The sequence below is a fragment of the Peromyscus eremicus genome, chromosome 18, assembly GCF_949786415.1.
Source record: "Peromyscus eremicus chromosome 18, PerEre_H2_v1, whole genome shotgun sequence".
Taxonomy (NCBI): Eukaryota; Metazoa; Chordata; class Mammalia; order Rodentia; family Cricetidae; genus Peromyscus; species Peromyscus eremicus.
In genome coordinates this window covers 31291810-31310244 of record NC_081434.1, presented here as the reverse complement: position 1 = coordinate 31310244, position 18435 = coordinate 31291810, and the positions used below count along the sequence as shown (strand labels likewise).

Sequence of the window (18435 nt, the reverse complement as noted above, 5' to 3'; positions counted from 1 at the left end):
AAGTGGAACACAAGTAACAAATTTAAAATAAACATATGAGCCATTACATTTTAGAGAAATAAATATTCCCTTGATTTCCTCGTTCTTTATATTATTTCTTCTGGGACACATAAAAAATTCAAGACTTAGTAGTCACTTATGAGTAATTTTGATTAGTGAATTTTATATTAATTTTAAAAATTCTTTTTTAATATCCAGAGTATCCAGTACAAAATTAGATCTGCAGAATAAATCTGAATCCCTTGAAAATATTACACAAACTCTTACCAAGAAAGAGGAAGAAAAAGTTATTTTGAAACAAGAATTTGAAAAGTTAAGTCAAGATGCAGAGAGGCAGCGCACGGAGCTGGATGGCCGAGTCCGGGCAGCAGTCGCGGACCTGAGAACGGTGGAGGAGCAGAAGGCCGCTCTGATGGCCGAGCTGTCCTCAACAAAGGAACGGTTGTCCCAAGTTTCCGAGTCTTTAAAGAACTCCAAGAGTGAATTCGAGAAAGAGAATCAGAAAGGAAAAGCTGCTTTATTAGATCTGGTCAGTTGTTCACATTTACTTTCTTATCTGAGGTCATCATCTTATTAAGATGCCCAGCTGTTGTGTGTGGGGGAGAGGGGCTTGTGTATTTATTTCCTTTATATTTTCTTCCTAAGCTGATAAACCACTGTAAGTTATTACAGACATTTTCTGTGGAATGTCCCTTTATTAGGAAAAAGTTTGTAAAGAATTAAAGCATCAGCTGCAAGTACAGACAGAAAGTTCACTCAAGGAGCAGAATGAACTGAAAAAGTCACTTGAAAAAGAGAAAGAGGTACAGTTTTCTTTTCTTAATGTTAATATGCAAAATATCATAGGCCTTTGTACTTTCCAATTGCATTCATCCTGATCGGGAATGTGTATTTCTCTAAAATTTAATGGCTCATATGTTTATTTTAAAATTGTTATTGGTGTTCTACTTACCACTAACAAAATTTAAACTCATTTAAAATGTAAGGGCCGAATAAAGAAATGTAAGTAAGAAAAGGAGGAAACGGAGTCAACTAACCCTCAGAGTTTTAGTTAGATAGGGTTAAAGAACAGTACAGTTGAAAAGATTAATAGCTTCTTAAACATGACTTATTTCATAGACTGCCTGGTTTCCTTTTGTATTGCTGTGATAAAACCCTGACCAAAAACAGGGTGGGAAGAAAAAGATTTGTTTGGCCTACGTATCCTGATCGTGGAGGGAAGCCAAGGCAGGGACTCCTGCAGAGACTATGGAGAAACGTTGTTACTAGTTTATTCCCCAAAGCTTGCTCAGTCACTATCCTACATCCCGAGGACCACCAGTCTGGGGTGGCGTGCCCACAGTGGGCTGGGCCACCCTCATCAGACCCCCACAGACTTGCCCACTGAAGCTGTTCTTCCCAGATGACTCCAGCTTAGGTCAAGTGGACACAAATCTAGCCACCACATAGACAATGATGTTGGATGATGAGTGTGTAGAATAGAGGCCATTTCTGGACTGCTCACTACACAGTTTTCAAGTACTTCACATCATTAACTGTCTATGAAGTAAGTCATGTTTGGAAGGTGACCAACAGGTTCAGTAATACCGTCAGAAGTAGTGGTAACTATAGCAGAGACTCAGAGAATGTGTTCTGACGAATGAGCGAGTCAGACAGGTTTCGTTTTCTCGTAGACTTCTCAACAGTTGAAGGCAGAGCTCGGCTCACTCAGGGCAGAGGTCGCACAGGCTCGAAGTGCATTAGAACAGAAGGAGAAGGAGAGGCAGCAGCTTCTGGGGGACATAGACCGGCTAACGCAGGCGACCGAACAGAAGAGCGGGCAGATTGAAGTGCTTCAAGGGGAAGTCAAAAGCGCTGTTTCTCAAAAGGTACCGACAAAAATTGTTGACCTCTTTATAGGAAGAAAAAATTGGACCTTAAGATAATATCAAAGTGAGTTTTATTATACATAAGTTGATATATATTTAAATTTTTGTTAAATCTATAGCTCATATTTGATATATGATTTAAGTCTGAATGTTCATTCATTGAAATTGCCAGCTAATTTATTAAAATTTTGATACTAATCATTTGTCTACTAATTCATGTCTCTGTATGAAAATACATGGAAATAATGTTTGCCATTGGGGCAGTTACGTATGTAACACTTCTGTTGTAGAAAAATCTAAAGGAATTCACAATACATCACCTTTACTATGGGAAAACAATGACAAGAATCATGAAGTGACATGTATTTTAGAAATTCAGCAATGTCAGATTGTGTATGGTATCGTTGACATATTATATCATAATGTTTTTATTTCCAAGAATAAAGGGACAATTTATTGTTAGTCACCTGGTTTACATTCTTAAACACAGTCTCATCTTCTCCAGAATGAGTTGTAAAATTGGCTGTGTTCAGTATGAAATATTTGAACAACATAAGGTCTTTTTCCATTGTCAGTTTTTGCATATTAAGTGGTCTTCAGAGAAGAGGGTACAATCCTTAGTCTGTAGAAAAACCTAAATATGTCATGTCATAACAGTTGGCTGCCAGAGAAACTAGAGTAGAAAGAATACAGATTTAAAAACAGTACATAGGAAGTTTTATGTTTACCAGTTTTTCTGTTATGTTATATTACATAAAAATAACTTGATAAAAATATAGGCAAGTGTGGAAACATTTGTCCTTTTGTGCTTTCACATGTAATCAGAAATTAGGATGTAATTGTCACAGGGTATTTTATGAACATTTTTTTCTGAATCATTTTAGTCTTTCACAGCATCGCACATGTAGATAATATATTTGGTCATGCTTGTCCCTTATTCTTATTTTTCTCCATCTTACTTCTGAATAGGTTCCTATACTACTTAACCTTTTTTCCTTTTTAAAATTATTTCTTTTATATCTTGAGATTACAATTACATGGTCTATCCCCTCCATCTCCCCCACAAATCCTCCCATATAACCTCCTTGTTCCTTTTCAAATTCATGGCCTCTTTTTTTCCACTAATTACATATAGTTACACAGCTATACATGTAACAACAGTTCATGAGAAAAGGGGATCATGTCCTCTCTTAAAAATAACAACTGAGTTTAATTAAGTTCCTGGCATAAACGTGAGTGTGGACTTACTTACTGAAGCACGGCCACTCACCAGTGTCTAGTCCACTGAAGAAAAACGACTCCCCAGCATCTGTGATGGAATGTTGAAAGACTCCATCTTGTACAGGTCTTGTTAGTTGCACATTTTAATGGTTTGTTTTGGTTTATTTTAGAGATGGAGTTTGCTAGGATACCGTTAGGGCTAGAAGATGTCATCTTGCTATCTAAGCAATTCAAATAGCTGAATTACAGCTATTCTTAATTTGTACACATTGATGTTTGAAGTCTTTTTTCCTCCAGAATTTAGTGTCACATCCAAGTATTTCTGAAACTTCATCTTTATATCATCATAATTTAATGAATTAAAAAATAGAACTATTTTGCATGTTTTTCTCTTTATTAAATGATTATAAGATTTCTTTCAGATTTAGGGTTAACATATATTGCATATGTTTTGTACAGCTTCACTAGATAATGGCTAAAATTAGAGAAGGCACTGAGAACCTGCTGCAGTGAGCAGGCAGTGCTGTGGTGGCAGAGTATGGGGGAGAATGGGCTGCAGGGGTGGTTTGGAAGGGCAGTTACTGCGTCTTTTTGAGAGACTAGATGTGGAGAGACACTAGAAGAATCCAGGAGAACGCTAGATTTACAGTTGCGCACGTGGATGGTTGACATTTATTGGAATGAAGCAGTGGTTTTTTGGTTGTTGTTTTGTTTTGTTTCTTGATGGGCGGATTTGCTCTCAAGAATCAAGAGTTCAGGTAGAGATAGTTGCCCGTAGATTGTTCAAGAGGAGGTGTCATGGAAGTCCTGCACAATAAGAGCTCAAAGTTCAGGTGGAGAGGTTAAAGCTACTTGTTAAATAAAAGGTATTGAAAGCTATAGTTCTAGAAGAGATCTTTTAAAAAAAAGTACATAATATAATAGCAGGCCAATGACAGAAGTTTGGAGTTCTATAGTATTGAGAGATACAGTTGAAGAAAAGCAACCAGTAAAATAATTTGAGGAGAAATGACCAGCAAAATAGGAAGAGAACTTGTAAGATATTTGTCCTGGAAACTATGTGGAAGAACATTCTGTAGAAGGGGACCCAGTTAGCTATCAAGTACCACTGAGTGACCAGTGAGACGTGGATAGTGGCAGGTTTGAAACTGAAGGACACCGATGACATCAACTTCAGATTCACTAAACCAATAGATTATCTAATAGATAGAATTATTTTTATAGAAGTTTAATTGACACATCATAACTATACATATTCATAGCATGGATGCAGGGATAATTCTATGCATGTGTACATTCTTTTCCTTTGATTGAAAATAGCTTTCTTTTTCACATACTATACCCTGATTACAATTTTCCCTCCTGCTCATCCCAATTCCTCCCCACCTCCCCTGCCATCTAGACCCACCCCTTTTTGTCTCTCATTAGAAAACAAACACGCTTCTATGGAATAATAATAAAATAAAATATTATATAATAAGATAAAAACTTATGTACATTTTTTGGTGATCAAATTAGAGAAATTAACATTTCTGTTTCCTTTAAACATCATTTATTCATCTTGAGAACCCCCAAACTCTTATCTCCTAGCTCTTTGTAAAACATACAGTAAAGTACTATAAATCACGGTCTTGGAACTTTTTCCTCCTAGTAGTAAATCCTACTTGGTACCATCCTTGGGTCTCTTTATTCTCCCAATGTCCGTACCCTTGTAAGCCTCTGTCAGAACTGTCTTACTCTATGAAAGATACATATTTATTTTAAAAGCCAAGCATATTTTACTATTATGCAGACATATTTTAATTACATCATATTTTTATATACCTCCTAAATATTCTTAAAGATAAGTTGGTGTCTTAGTTAGGGTTTGTACTGCTGTGAAGAGACACCATGACCACGGCAACTCTTATAAAGGAAAACATTTAATTGGGCTGGCAGCTTACAGTTCACAGGTTCAGTCCATTATCGTCATGGCAGGAAGCACGGTGGCATGCAGGCAGATATGGTCCTGGAGAAGGAACTGAGAGTTCTACATCTTGATCTGCAGGCAACAGGAAGTGAACTGTCTGACTGGGTGTAGCTTGAGCAAAGGAGACTTGAGAGCCCACCCCACAGTGACACACGTCCTCCTAATAGTGCTGCTCCCTTTGGGTCATTCTCCTTCAGAGCCCTACAGTTGGTTTTAGAGTAGTGTGAACTTAGGTAAGATTTTCATTCGGCCCTGTTGTTAGTAATGACGACTTACAGAAGTTCCCAGAACTACTCTTGAGTTTTCAACAGTAGAAACTACATACTCATTGCAGCACAGTAGACATTTCTCTTAGTGCAGTCTTAAAATGTCATCCAGGAAACCCAGCACTGTGTTTCTGCCGGCACTGTTACAGGCCCCTGAGGTCCCTCTCCTCTCGCGGAATGTCTCTCATTCCCTTTGATTGCTTTTGCCCTTTGAGTTGGGACTTGTCGGTTTTGTGATTCTTTGACTTCAGACATTTATTAAAAGATAATTTTAGGACGTAAATGCAGTTTGTCTGGTTTTCCAGAATTTGAGTTGTGTGAATTTTGACTTATATCTGACTGGCTTTGGAGTGGCATTCCCTTAAGCAGCTGCTGCATGTTTTAGACAGAGCTGGAGAACGCGCTGCAGCGGCTCTCATCTCAGGCGGCCCAGGAGCGCGCGGCAGAGAGAGAAAAGCTGGCCGCCTTGCAAGGCACCTACGACAAGTGCCAGGACAGCCTGAAACAGCTGCAGTCGGATCTCTACGGCAAAGAGTCGGAGCTTCTGGCCACCAGGCAAGACCTGAAGGTACGGTGAGCTGTGCTGTGTTAGAAAGCCAGGAAGCTGTTTGTCCATGCCCGCTAAACAATTCCGTTGCCCACCAGGGCAAGGGAAGTTAGTGTTTGTGAAGTATCGTATTTTTTCTATTAAATTATTACTTGGATGTTCTTTTTTAAAAGTTAAGTTTTATGACAAAAATTGTGGTATATATAAATAAAAATACATAAAACTCATGATAAAATAAGTTATAGTGAAATAATTTGGGATATGTTATTATACTACTACCTTTTCTAAGGATTTTGAAGGCTTTATTTAAAAATAACTTCAAAGATTGAGTGGTTATAAGCCAGTTATGAGAAATGCAAGGGGTTTTACTGTTGTCCTGCAAAACTGACTTTTACTGTTATGTATTTGTCGACTTCCTAAGCTTCTAGAAATGCCTGATGATTATAATTAGGCCAATTAAATATAGCCTCAATTAATAATACTATGTGATCAAATAAAGTACCGTGTATATTAAAATGAAGGGTGTAAATAAAAGGTAAGCAAGTTTTATACAACAGTGGCATATTAATTCTCTAAAGGGAAGCAAATAGTGTGCTCTTGCACACACACAACATTCAGCCAGCACCCCACCTCTCTCTCTCAGACCTTATCTCTGTTTCTGGTCTTTTTTTTTTTTTTTTTTTGGTCATGGTAAAGTATGCTATCTCTTTCCTATATTTGGGGGTTTTGTTTAAAGTACACTACTGTAAAATTTTGTTGAGAATCACCAAACATTAAAACATTTTATTTATAGATATTGTATACATCTTGTATTTTATTCATGGGCTCTTGTGGGGATGGATTTATGAGGAGAGCTAGGCCACTTAGGTATGTGAGTAGATCCTGAACTATAGGTAGGGTTTGGAAATGCAGTCTTGACAAGGATCGTTTGGTACTGCAGAGGAGGTGAGCAGAGCCGACCAGGAGTGCTGGTTTATATTTGGACTTCAGTTTAAAAAGTAGGATCCAGCCGGTGGTGGTGCACAGTGTAGCTAGAGTTTTCCTGCCTGGCCCACAGTCAGGACAAATCTCTCTCACCTGCCAGTCCCACAGCCGCTCAGACCCGACCAAGTAAACACAGAGACTTATATTGCTTACAAACTGTATGGCCGTGGCAGGCTTCTTGCTAACTGTTCTTACAGCTCAAATTAATCCATTTCCATTAATCTATACCTTGCCACGTGGCTCGTGGCTTACCGGCATCTTCACATGCTGTTTCTCATCATGGCAGCTGGCAGTGTCTCTCTGACTCAGCCTTCCACTTCCCAGCTTTATTCTCCTTCTTGTCCCGCCTATACTTCCTGCCTGGCCACTGGCCAATCAGTGATTTATTTATTGACCAATCAGCAACACACTTGACATACAGACCATCCCACAGCAGCACCCCTTTAATCTCAGTACTCAGGAGGCAGAGGCAGGGGATCTCTGTGAGTTTGAGACCAGCCTGATCTACAGAGTGAGAGAAACAGCCAGAAACAGTCAGAGACAGAGAAACCCTGTCTCAAAAAAGAAAAAAAAAGTATCCAAATTATAAAGTATATTAAGTGCTTTGCAAAAAACAATTGGATTTTATATATATATATATATATATATATATATATATATATATATATATATATATATATTTTTGTTTAAAGAGAGAGTCAAGCAGAGGGGAAAAATGAAGAACATGCTGTTTTAAGAAACCTAACCTGGAGCAATTTTAAAGAAGCTTGAATCACTTAGTGAGGAGATCAGTTAAGAATTTTTCTCTCCTCCAGAGGGTGTGACACCTTCTTCTGGCTTCCTGTGTGCATGTAATGCACATTAACTCGTGCAGGCAGGCGTGCGCGCCACACACACACACACACACACACACACACACACACACACACACACAAATAAAAATAATTAAAAAAAATCTCTCTCCATAAATTCTGGTAGTCAGATGCTGGTTGGTTAGGACTAGCATTAGAGTTGAGGAAATGCCAGGGGTAAAGGAAGGGCAGAGTTCACAGCAGGCCCAGTGGCAGGTATCAGCCACAAAGACTTAGCACAGAAACAGAAAACTGAGGAAAGAATTCTCACAGTGATAAGAGGGGGAAGGAGGGAAAAAGAGGCTGATTAGTCCCCATCCTTCCAAAAGGCAAGGGTGCTGGAGAGAGAGCTCAGTGGTTAGGAGTACTTACTGTTTTCCAGAGGATCTGAGTTCGATTCCCAGCACTCACCTGGCAGCTCACATGCCTGTAACTCTAGTTCTAGGGGATCTGATGATTCTTCTGACCTCTGTGGGCACCGAACACATTTGATGCACAGACATACATATAGGCAAAACATACGTACACATAAACAAAAATAAAAAGATCTCTAAAGAGAGAAAAAGTAGAACTGGTCGTTTTATTCGTGTTAAATTGTTTGTTTTACAACATGTTGGCAGACCTGTGGGGAAATTTGGATTTAATCTAAAGGCCATGAGGGGACAGTGAGGCACTTGCATGTGATCTGAATGAAAGAAAAAGCAGAGGGCGGGCAGGCCTAGGAAAGGCATCACAACAGAGCTCCATGGAGCCTCTCAGGAAGCGCCTCTTGCAGGGGAGGCGGGCCCAGTGATGCAGCCTAACAGAAAGAACCATGATTGGAGCTGCCTCTCCTACTCAAAGCTCACTTCTTTTACCACCATTTCCTGAGGAACAGGTTCCTAAGGAAGCACGAGTGTTTGTAGACCAGGAAGAGAGATGGATGTCAGCCATGACTGTCCTTGGCGTCAGTGAGCTGGTCTCACTTGTAAGAGGAGGAGAAGAGTGAGAACATTCTCTAACAGGACACTTACCTGGGGAAGGCCCTCTGTTATAGCTGATGTCAGTGTGGACGTGGTCATCAGTAGGGGAAGAGCCTGGTTTGATCTCTGTTAGCCCCATCTGCTGGATCATTTATGAAATGCTTTGTTCATTGAGTATTTCTGTTGGCTGCAATCTGTGCTCTTTGTCTAGAAAGAATAGAAATGGAATTCACTTATAAATTTATGCCCGGGTAAAGGGAAAATTGTAGGGCTATACAGAATTAAACCTAACTCTTCCCATCCCTGTACTTTCTCTTATGCCATTTTATCAGACATCAGAAAGAGTAAGACTAACATCGTAAAGGTTTTAGTTGAAAGAAGTGTGGGAAAGTTTGCTTCATAAACAAGGGGATTCCATGGGCCGAAACTTTTTTCCACTGGGATGCTATAATTGGTGTAATCAGTCCAGGTTGATGGGTGATGTGCTCAGGGATAAAGATAAAGACAAAGAAATGATGCAGGAGGACCGTTCCAGGGGAAACAGTGCTGAGCAAGTGAGACGTGCATGGCAGTGCTTTGTGGGAGTGTATTAGTGGATGTTCCAACAGAGGGGGGAGCAGTAGCCCTTGGCACCTTCAAAGAGGCTTCATGATGCAGTCTTCCACCTGGATTTCAAAGAGCTGATTAATGGGTTCATAAGCTTACACTTTTAGAGGGCATGCATTTGAAATCTTATAAACTGGTGACACTTGGAGGGTTTTGTGGGCATTTTGACATTCTTCCAGAACTTTGTAGGGGGCACTACTGCTTTCTTTCTAGGTTTTAGCAAGCCTGTTGGACCAGAGTATCTGTTACCTAATATAGTTATAGTAGAATTATGTAGTAGGCTTTGAAATTCATTTGTTTATTTCAGTGCTAAGATCAAACTCAGTCTAAATCCATGTTAGGCAAGTACTCTACACTAAACTAGCCCCCTGGCCCAGTAAATTTTATTCTTTTAAAAACCAACCTCTTGATGACATCTAGGCCAGTGGTCACACGCTTCACTTTACACAGGGTCTCACGCTGCTTTCCTGTGTATCTGATGGTAAGCATTTGCTCAGCTTCCCCACTCCCTTTCTGCTCTCCAGGGCACTCTTCCATGTTAAGGACCGTTTTATGCAGCGTACTCAGCTGATGATTGGCTGTCTGATTATTAAAACAAAGCAACAGCAAGGTGATTCTGGGTACTACCTGACAAAGTGAGTCTGAAAGGCTTAGACTTCTCCTGGCTTTAATTAAAAATTGACCTTTATATCTGAAAGAATTCTGAACTGAGTTACTGGTAAGAAGTAACCTTTTTTCAGAAGCATACTCTTCAAATTAAATCTTACTTACTTTTGTATTTATTCATTTGCTTAGTTACTTATGTTTGAGTCAGTGTTTCACAATGTTTTCTAGGCTGCACCCAAACTCATGTGCAATCGATCCTCTTGCCTCACCCTCCTAGGCACGAGGTTATAGACATCCATGCCTGGCTTCACTTATGTTTTATTAAATATGTGTTATATATAATCCTAACTGGCAGAGATCCTTTCTTGAGTTGCATTATCTGCCTCCTTTTCAAGGGAAGTGTTTCTCTAGTGAGAACTGGGTGCTTCTGTGAGGTCTGGTGAAGAGTGTGTTAGCTAGCCCTCACTCCTGCAGATTCTTAGCCAAAGTCCTGAGGATGGCAGTTCCCCTTTCCTAGGACCGTATCTACAGGACCCAAATAGGCACTTTAGCATTCTTCCACTTCTGCTTCTCAAAACATGGGGTCTGTAGAGCCCCGCCCCTTTCTCTTGTCCCTGTCATTCACTTCAGGACTCTAGCCCACGTGGAATGGGACTGCCCACATTTAGGGTGGGTCTCTCTTCCTGAATTAACCTAATCTGGAAACTCCTCACAACAAACTCAATGATTGGTTTCCATGGTGATTCTGAATCTGTTAACATGACAAAATTCACCACCACACGAGGGACTTAGAGCAGTAGGTAACTATGATGTTAACTTTGTCACTTGTTATACCACTGAGACAGGCAGCTCAGAGGATGGATGGGCTGTTGGCTGTCAGAAGAGCTTTAACTATAAGGCTAAACTTGTTTCTTTAGATTTGTTGATCAGATTGACAGCTATGAAGTCTAACAAAATTCTGTCTTGTTTATCAAGGTGTTTACCAGGTCAGGGAAGGTCGTAGATCCTAGAAAATGTATGTGTGCACATATATAGCACTCAACTGTATTTCTTTTTAAATTATTTTCTTTCATGTCTCATTGAGATGTGATTATGTACTATTTGCTATTGTGTTTTTATTAACTGTTATGCTTGTTGAAATTTACTAATCATATTAACTTGAGGAACTAACTTTTTATAAGTCTATAGAAGAGAAGCTCTCTCTGGCACAAGAAGACTTGATTTCAAACAGAACTCAAATTGGAAACCAAAATAAGTCAATTCAGGAACTGCAGGCTGCCAGGGCTGCTGTGGAGCAGGACTTGGCAAAGCGAGAGCAGCTGCTGAAGGAGCGGAGTAAAGCCCTGCAGGACGCCCAGAGAGAAAAGGTACCTCCTTGGACTCCAGACTCCACGGGGCTGAGGACGGGAGAGTGTGGAATCCATGTTGGAGGCTCTGAGCTGGGAGCTGCTTCGTCACCGCGTCTTGTGGTGTCTCCCACCAGCTTCCTTAGTGACTTTTGGAGGTTTTATAAAGATGGTTTGCACACCATAGAATTTTTGGTATATTCCAGATTGAAATTGTGAGTGTCTTTAGGAGTTGGGGTTGATTGTGAAGCAGGGACAGCATTCATGAGTTATGTCTCAAGTTCAGACAGTTCTAACAGATGCTATTTATTGGTGCTTAACTGCAAGGGTTTTAGCTCAGGCACATCTTGTTTTAGTGTTAACTCTATTCCTAGTAGAGAATTTAATTTTTAAAAATTTCTGATTATTTATAAACTGTGGATTGAAAGGTCTACCCAAAATAGAAACCCTTACATAAAAGCGGTGATAGTAATAGAAGTTGTAGAAGTGAGTAGTATTGCTGTATTTCTATGTAGCCTTACTCTGCCTGGGTACTGTTCACTTTATAGTGAGTTTATATGTAACTTTAATCTCAGTGGTGACATTGTCAGGTTCAATGGGAAGGGGAGATGCATATTCTGCTCTAGTTAACTCCACTAGAGAGGTACAAGCCGGGGTCATAAACACCAACACTTTAGCACACTAATTTTCAAGAAAGTGGCTGCTTCACATTTATTTGTAATTTCTCTCCAGTCAGTGAAGGAAAAAGAACTAGTGAATGAAAGGTCTAAATTGGCAGAGCTGGAGGAAATTAAGTGTAGACAAGAAAAAGAAATGACGAAGCTCAGTGAAGAACTCAAGTCGCACAAGGAAGAAAGCATGAAGGTGGGTGAGAACTCCTCTTCCTCTGTCTGTGTCGCGCATTAGTCTGTGAGTGAACTAAACAGAGAGACTGTGCGCTGAACAAGTTATTTGATTGTTTTTGGCGAATGCTGTGGCCAGAGCGTTCTTTATTGCATGATTCCCCTATCCGTATGGAAACTGCCTCTGTTCTCTGATTACTGAATGAAGCAGAGTAGCCACAGGGTAACTCTAGATTTGAAATGATGATGTGGGACAGTGATTTAGAAAATCATGTTTATAAGTAATAAATCTATAAACATGTAAGACTTTAGATGGAAGGGAGTCTATTTTTTGTTATTTTTCTTCTTTAAATTCCTTGATAGTCTTTTGGTTTTAACACTTTACCCCTTAGAAGCACAGACAGGGTGCCCGTTGCCCAGAGTTTCTACCGTTTGCTTTGTAAAGCATGACGCAGTTTTGTGGAAAAGCTTAGACGCTCTCTCAGGGGCTCCTCCCCGGTTCTCCTCTTCTTCCAGTGTGTGTGTGGTTTCGTAACTCAGAATGCTCTAGTCCAGTCTACACTCAGAGTAACGCCATGTTCGATAACTAAAGGAGCACCCAGTAAACACGTTAAGGGAGCAGACTGGAAGGAAGATCTAGGGATCTTCTTCAGATAATGTAGTTAAGACACGTGCATGTAAAGTATCACCCGAATGAGTGCTAGTGAGTAGGAAGTAAACAATCTTGCACTTTAAATCAGGGGTTTGAAATGTTGAACTTAAAGACTTGGATCCGGTGTTGTGAAAAGTTGCATGAATTTCACTGTCATCTGACACTTTGACTCAAGTTCTTCGTCTGCTTTCTGTCGCTGTGAGGCAACACCAGGACCAGAAGCAGCCTGGGGAGGACGGGGCTGTTCCATTTTGTATCTCTCAGGTCACACTCCATCACTGAGGGAAGTCAGGGCAGGCACTGAAGCAGAAGCCCTGGAGGATGCTGTTTAGTGGCTCGCTCCACCTGCTCTCTTAGAGCACCCAGGGGTGGTACCACAGTCAGCTGGGCCCACCCACATGAGTCAGGGAAACACCTGACAGCTTTCCCACAGGCCACCTGGTGGTGGCATTTTCTCAGTTGTGTTTCCCAAATGAGTTTAGCTTGTGTTGTCGCGTTAACAGAAAATTAGCCCATGCATAGGGATGATTTGTTTGGCTTTTTTACTTTCAACAGGAAGTAGCAAATCTCAAGGATGCCAAACAACTTTTGATTCAGCAGAAACTAGAACTTCAAGGCAAAGCAGACTCGCTGAAGGCAGCGCTTGAGCAGGAGAAGGAAAGTCAGCGGCTGCTGCGGGAGCAGGCGGCGAAGGAGGAAGAGAGACGGAGGGCCGAGTTCTCTGAGAAGGAGGCCAAGCTGGTCAGTGAGTCAGCTTCATAGCGGGCGGACACGTGCTCTAAAGTGGGGCTTGGATCAGTCAGGAAGATCTTCTACCCAGAGACTACGATGGACGTGGTGTTCCCTACTAAAGTTAGAAAAGACATCACATTTGTTTAAATAGCTGGTGTAGTAGGAAATATTCTATTCTGTAATCACATTAGTTAGAAAGGTGCAAATCCAATTAGCTGTAATAGTAAAGCATTTTTAGTGGAGAGACAAATGGGTAAGCCACAGCCACAGACTGGAGATGCGTGAGGGAAGCTGGACATGTGAGACGTGTTCTTTGGTCGTTTGGTCAAAGTGAATGTTGAAAACTGGCGACAGAAACTGGATTGGAATTACGATGACTGACGTCTGCTTTTCCTTCCCTGCCTTGTGTTTACCTCATGGGAAGCATCTGGCTTCCCTTTATTGGACTGACTCCAGATCTTACCAGATAACTTTGCCAAATGTTTAGTCGATCGGAGGGTTTGTGTTAGGGTTTTGGGGGGTTGATGAGAGACAGAGGATGCGGTGAGGCAGGAGATTGTAGCTTTGTCCACAGGACCTCTGCTTTCTCTTAGCATGAACATGTCCCCTGTTCTGGTAGACTGCAGAGTCTCAAGTGTGTCACTTTGCTGATCCTCATGAACTGCACTACGACATTTGAGCAAACCTATTTAAATTACACATATTTGCAGAATCAGGATTTTAATGTATGATGAAATATGTTCTTCCTCCTTTCCGGGAGAAACAATATGATTTCTGTCTTTGGTATTTTAATTTCAGTAAGTAGACATTTTATTTTGCACTACTTAGGTAATAACTTCCCCCTTCCCTTTTTCCCTCAGCATTCGGAAATAAAAGAAAAGGAAGCGGGAATGAAGAGACACGAAGAGAACCAGGCCAAGCTCACTATGCAGGTCACAACCCTGAATGAAAACTTGGGCACTGTGAAGAAGGAGTGGCAGTCTAGTCAGCGGCGAGTTAGCGAGCTGGAGAAGCAAACGGATGACCTGCGGGGGGAGATTGCTGTCTTAGAAGCAACGGTTCAGAACAACCAGGACGAAAGGAGAGCATTGCTAGAAAGGTGAGTGATGCCTGGTGGACTAGTCTCTGTCTGCTGGCGGCGGAGGCGCACGCCTTTAATCCCAGCACTCAGGAGGCAGAGGCAGGAGGATCTCTGTGAGTTCTAGGCCAGCCTGGTCTACAGAGCGAGTTCCAGGACAACCAGGAAGGTTACACACACAGAGAAACCCTGTCTTGAGAAAAAAATTAAAATTAGTTTGACCCTATTATAAGTAATACAGAGATTGTCATACGCCACATTTTCCCACTAGACGTAGAACGGAGAGAAGTTTGTAACCCTGCAGGTATGTCGGCGCCATTTACAAAGTCAGACTTTAAAGGAAATTAAATAACCGAAATTAATGTATTGCATTTAAAATGACCAAAGTGGTCCATTACCTCTATTCCAGAAAGGTCCCTAATGATTTCTTAAATAGTAATGATCTCTTTGCAATCTGTTCCATAAGATGTCTTAAAGGAGAAGGTGAAATAGAAAAGCTGCAGACCAAAGTTCTAGAACTGCAAAGGAAGCTGGATAACACGACCGCGGCTGTGCAGGAGCTGGGCAGAGAAAACCAGTCCCTCCAGGTAAGGCGCCTGCGGGTGTGGGCTGCTGCCATATTCTCCAGTTTCTCTCCTAGTGACAAATACAGTTTTGCCCTTAGAATCCAATCGTCAGGGTGAGAAGGTAGCTCAGTGGTAGAGGATTGCATGCCACCCGCACGGACCTGAGTTCAATCTCCAGTGCTGTGCACCACCCAGAAAACCAAAATGACAGCAGAACCCATGTTCATAACTGTTTTCAGATCAACACCATCCATGTAGATAGCTTATAGATTTTATGGGTGTTATATTAATTAAAGGTTAAAATGAAAAAAATAAAGATTAAAAAGGTCGTTGTTTCAGACACCTCTTCTTTGAGAGTGACATCACTCATGGATTGTCACAGAGAAGAAATGAGAACATTCAGGAATACAGAGCAATAAGTGGGTTGGTAAGTATGTAAAGAAGTGGTCTCACACAGGCAGGCGGTGCAGACCTTTAATCCTAGCACTGAGAAGGAAGAGGCAGGGGGATCACTTCCAGTTGGAAGTCAGCCTGGACTATATCAAGACCTTGTCTGAAGGAAGAAAACAGAAAGTGGAAGTGACGGAAAATGAGGTGGCTTAGGTTTTTCTCACCGTCAGGAGGAAAATGGATTGTTGCGACACAGTGACTGTGAGGCTGCCAGAGCTCTGTGATGGCCAGTGCCTCTTATTCTGTCATTCAGATAGAGGAATGGAGCTACTCTGACAATGGAAATTGACTTTTATAAAGTCAAAACTTTGTAAATATCTGGCAACAAATTAGAAATAACCAATTCATCATTCTGTGAAATGTTATATTTTAATGTATCAAAATTTTTTTAAAACAGATTAAACAAACGCAAGCGTTGAACAGAAAGTGGGCAGAGGACAATGAGGTGCAGAACTGTATGGCCTGTGGGAAAGGCTTTTCAGTCACAGTGAGACGGGTGAGTGACTTCCACACCAAGCTGCCTGTGCAGATTCCTTGTCCTGGGAGATTGGTTGGCGCTGTCTCCTGAAACTGTGATAAACTGAACCTTGATTCAGAGGACTAGCATAAACCAGACAGTTTTTTGGCGGACCCAGATGGGAGAGAGGGACACAGGGAGGAAGGAGGAGGGGCTTAGGAGTTTCTGGCCCTTTTGGATCTTGGAAAAGCAGAGAGGAGGGTCAGCTGGGCTTTTCTCTGTCACTTTTTGGATCTACCAGGTTCATACCCTACTATCTCAAGTTTTTATTAATAACAGATTAATTTAGGTAATCATTACAATTCCGTTTCTCAGTGACAGATGTTTTAAACATCAATCCATGCTTGCTAGTTTCTGGTTATCGTATGTGCTTGAATTTTAGTTTTAATTCAGTCACTTTTTTTCGCTGCTTATTCTCGGGAACAGTTGTTTTCTGAAGTAGTGGGCAGATATTAAACTCAGGTGTTTCAGTTATATTTGAGGGGGTTTTGTTTTGTTTAAGACAGGGTTTCTCTGTGTAGCCTTGGCTATCCTGGAACTAGCTCTGTAGACCAGCATATTTGAGTTCTTCTAAAAGAAGCAAAAGCAGCCGGGTAGTGGTGGCACACACCCTTAATCCCGGCACTCAGGAGGCAGAGACAGACAGATCTCTCTGAGTTCGAGGCCAGCCTGGTCTACAGATCGAGTTCCAGGCTCCAAAGCTACACAGAGAAACCCTGTCTTGAAACACGCCCCCTGCCCCCCCCACCAAAAAAAGAGAGAGAGAGAAAAGAAAAGAAGCAAAAGCAGAAAGATTTAATGAATTGTATTGTAAATAACTGTTATGTTTACGTTCTAAGTGAAGATAGAGTTCCTGAGACTTTCAGTGACTAGAAATAGGTTTTCGTTTGATAGGAGTCCTTTAACACTTTAAAAGAAGTTCTTTTGGGAATTGTAGGATCGAAGCAAAGGTGACCTAAAATTTTACCATAGTGTTTGATCAGTTTAAGGGTTCAATTACCCAGGGAGTAAATCTGCATACTGAAGTCAGTTAGCCCAACTTCCCAGTGTGGTTTGTAACAGTCGTTCGTAGTTTGGTGATGTTCCTGAAACTCTGTAACTCTGTCTTCACAGCATCACTGCCGACAGTGTGGCAATATCTTCTGCGCTGAGTGTTCAGCTAAAAACGCCTTAACGCCTTCTTCGAAGAAGCCTGTTCGTGTCTGTGATGCATGTTTCATTGATTTGCAAGGGTAGTGGGGGATCACAGCTGCAGAGTAGTGTCACACTAACATTAGACCTCTAATACATTGGATGTGCTCTCTGGTTGCACACTAGCCAAGTTGGAATTCATATATTTTGGAATGTTACCAATGTCAAGTAAAAGTTCTATTTTTGTGAGATTGGGTTCAGTTTTGATGATGTTTGTCCACTTACTCCCTAAACAGCTTTCATGCCAAGGTCAGAATTAGCCAATGAAATGTAAATAATCTTTGGATGGAAAATAGCAATGTATTTTTTAAATATAATTTAATTATTCACAAATGATGAATATACTTCCTTAGTTTCTTCCTCTCAAATTATGTGTACAAAATGTATGGCTGGTTGTTATCGTTTGCTGTGGTTTCTGTTGCACAATAACAGTGATTATATCACGTATCCTCCTGGTGGAGTCATGCACAGGAGTGTCACACCTGTTTGTCTCCTGTATAGATCTGTAGCTCAGTTACGGTGTGATGTCATACACCGATTACTTGAGTGTTCTGAAGCAGTTGATGCTAAAACGATGTGCTAACCATGAATTCAAGCATGGTTTTTGTTTTGGCAGTATTGATTAAATTCTCAAGTAGATTTGATGGACTCCTATGTAAAATTAAGTGGTTCACTTTATGGTACTTCTGAGATTGTATTTCCAAAACTAGAGTGAATTTATATTTCTCTGTCTTATTTTAGACCCCCATGCACTATCCCCTAAGCTATTGTCTAAAACTTCCCACCCTGAGCTGGAGGGTGACCTGTCTTGTCTTCTGGCATGAGCTCACACCACAGCCTCACTCTGGCCATCCAGCGTCTTCAGGAAGCTGGTTTCTAAATGAACCTCTGTTCCGCGTCTGCCTCCGTCCTCGTTAGTGTAGCTCGGCTTCACTGTAAGTGTGCCTACACCTTAGCTTTTTCAAGATAGGAACCGATCCTCCTCTTGTCCTGTCTGTGAAGACAGTATGAAGTGGTAAAAATATTAAAATTCCACTTCCACTTTCTCCGTCCTAATAGGAAAGAACACTTGGAGAGGTGGAAAGTCGACTTCATGTTTCTGATGAGGGCTCCACGTTAACTGGGAAATCTTTTAACTTTGCAGGACTAGTGCTGTGGAATTACAGTACAGCTAAGAGCAG

General features: G+C 41.1%; 1 protein-coding gene across 1 annotated transcript in view; it reads left to right on the top strand.

Moving 5' to 3' along the window:
- The window catches only part of Eea1 (early endosome antigen 1), a 115112-nt gene extending 97062 nt beyond the window's left edge, over window positions 1-18050 (top strand). The window contains exons 20-30 of the mRNA XM_059245805.1: window positions 199-529; window positions 702-803; window positions 1674-1868; window positions 5710-5892; window positions 11062-11247; window positions 11959-12090; window positions 13276-13461; window positions 14313-14551; window positions 14997-15117; window positions 15944-16042; window positions 17177-18050. Of these exons, the coding sequence (XP_059101788.1) occupies window positions 199-529; window positions 702-803; window positions 1674-1868; window positions 5710-5892; window positions 11062-11247; window positions 11959-12090; window positions 13276-13461; window positions 14313-14551; window positions 14997-15117; window positions 15944-16042; window positions 17177-17299 (1897 nt within the window). The 3' untranslated portion in view covers window positions 17300-18050. The remainder of the gene's footprint in view (window positions 1-198; window positions 530-701; window positions 804-1673; window positions 1869-5709; window positions 5893-11061; window positions 11248-11958; window positions 12091-13275; window positions 13462-14312; window positions 14552-14996; window positions 15118-15943; window positions 16043-17176) is intronic.
- Window positions 18051-18435: the final 385 nt, after the last annotated feature.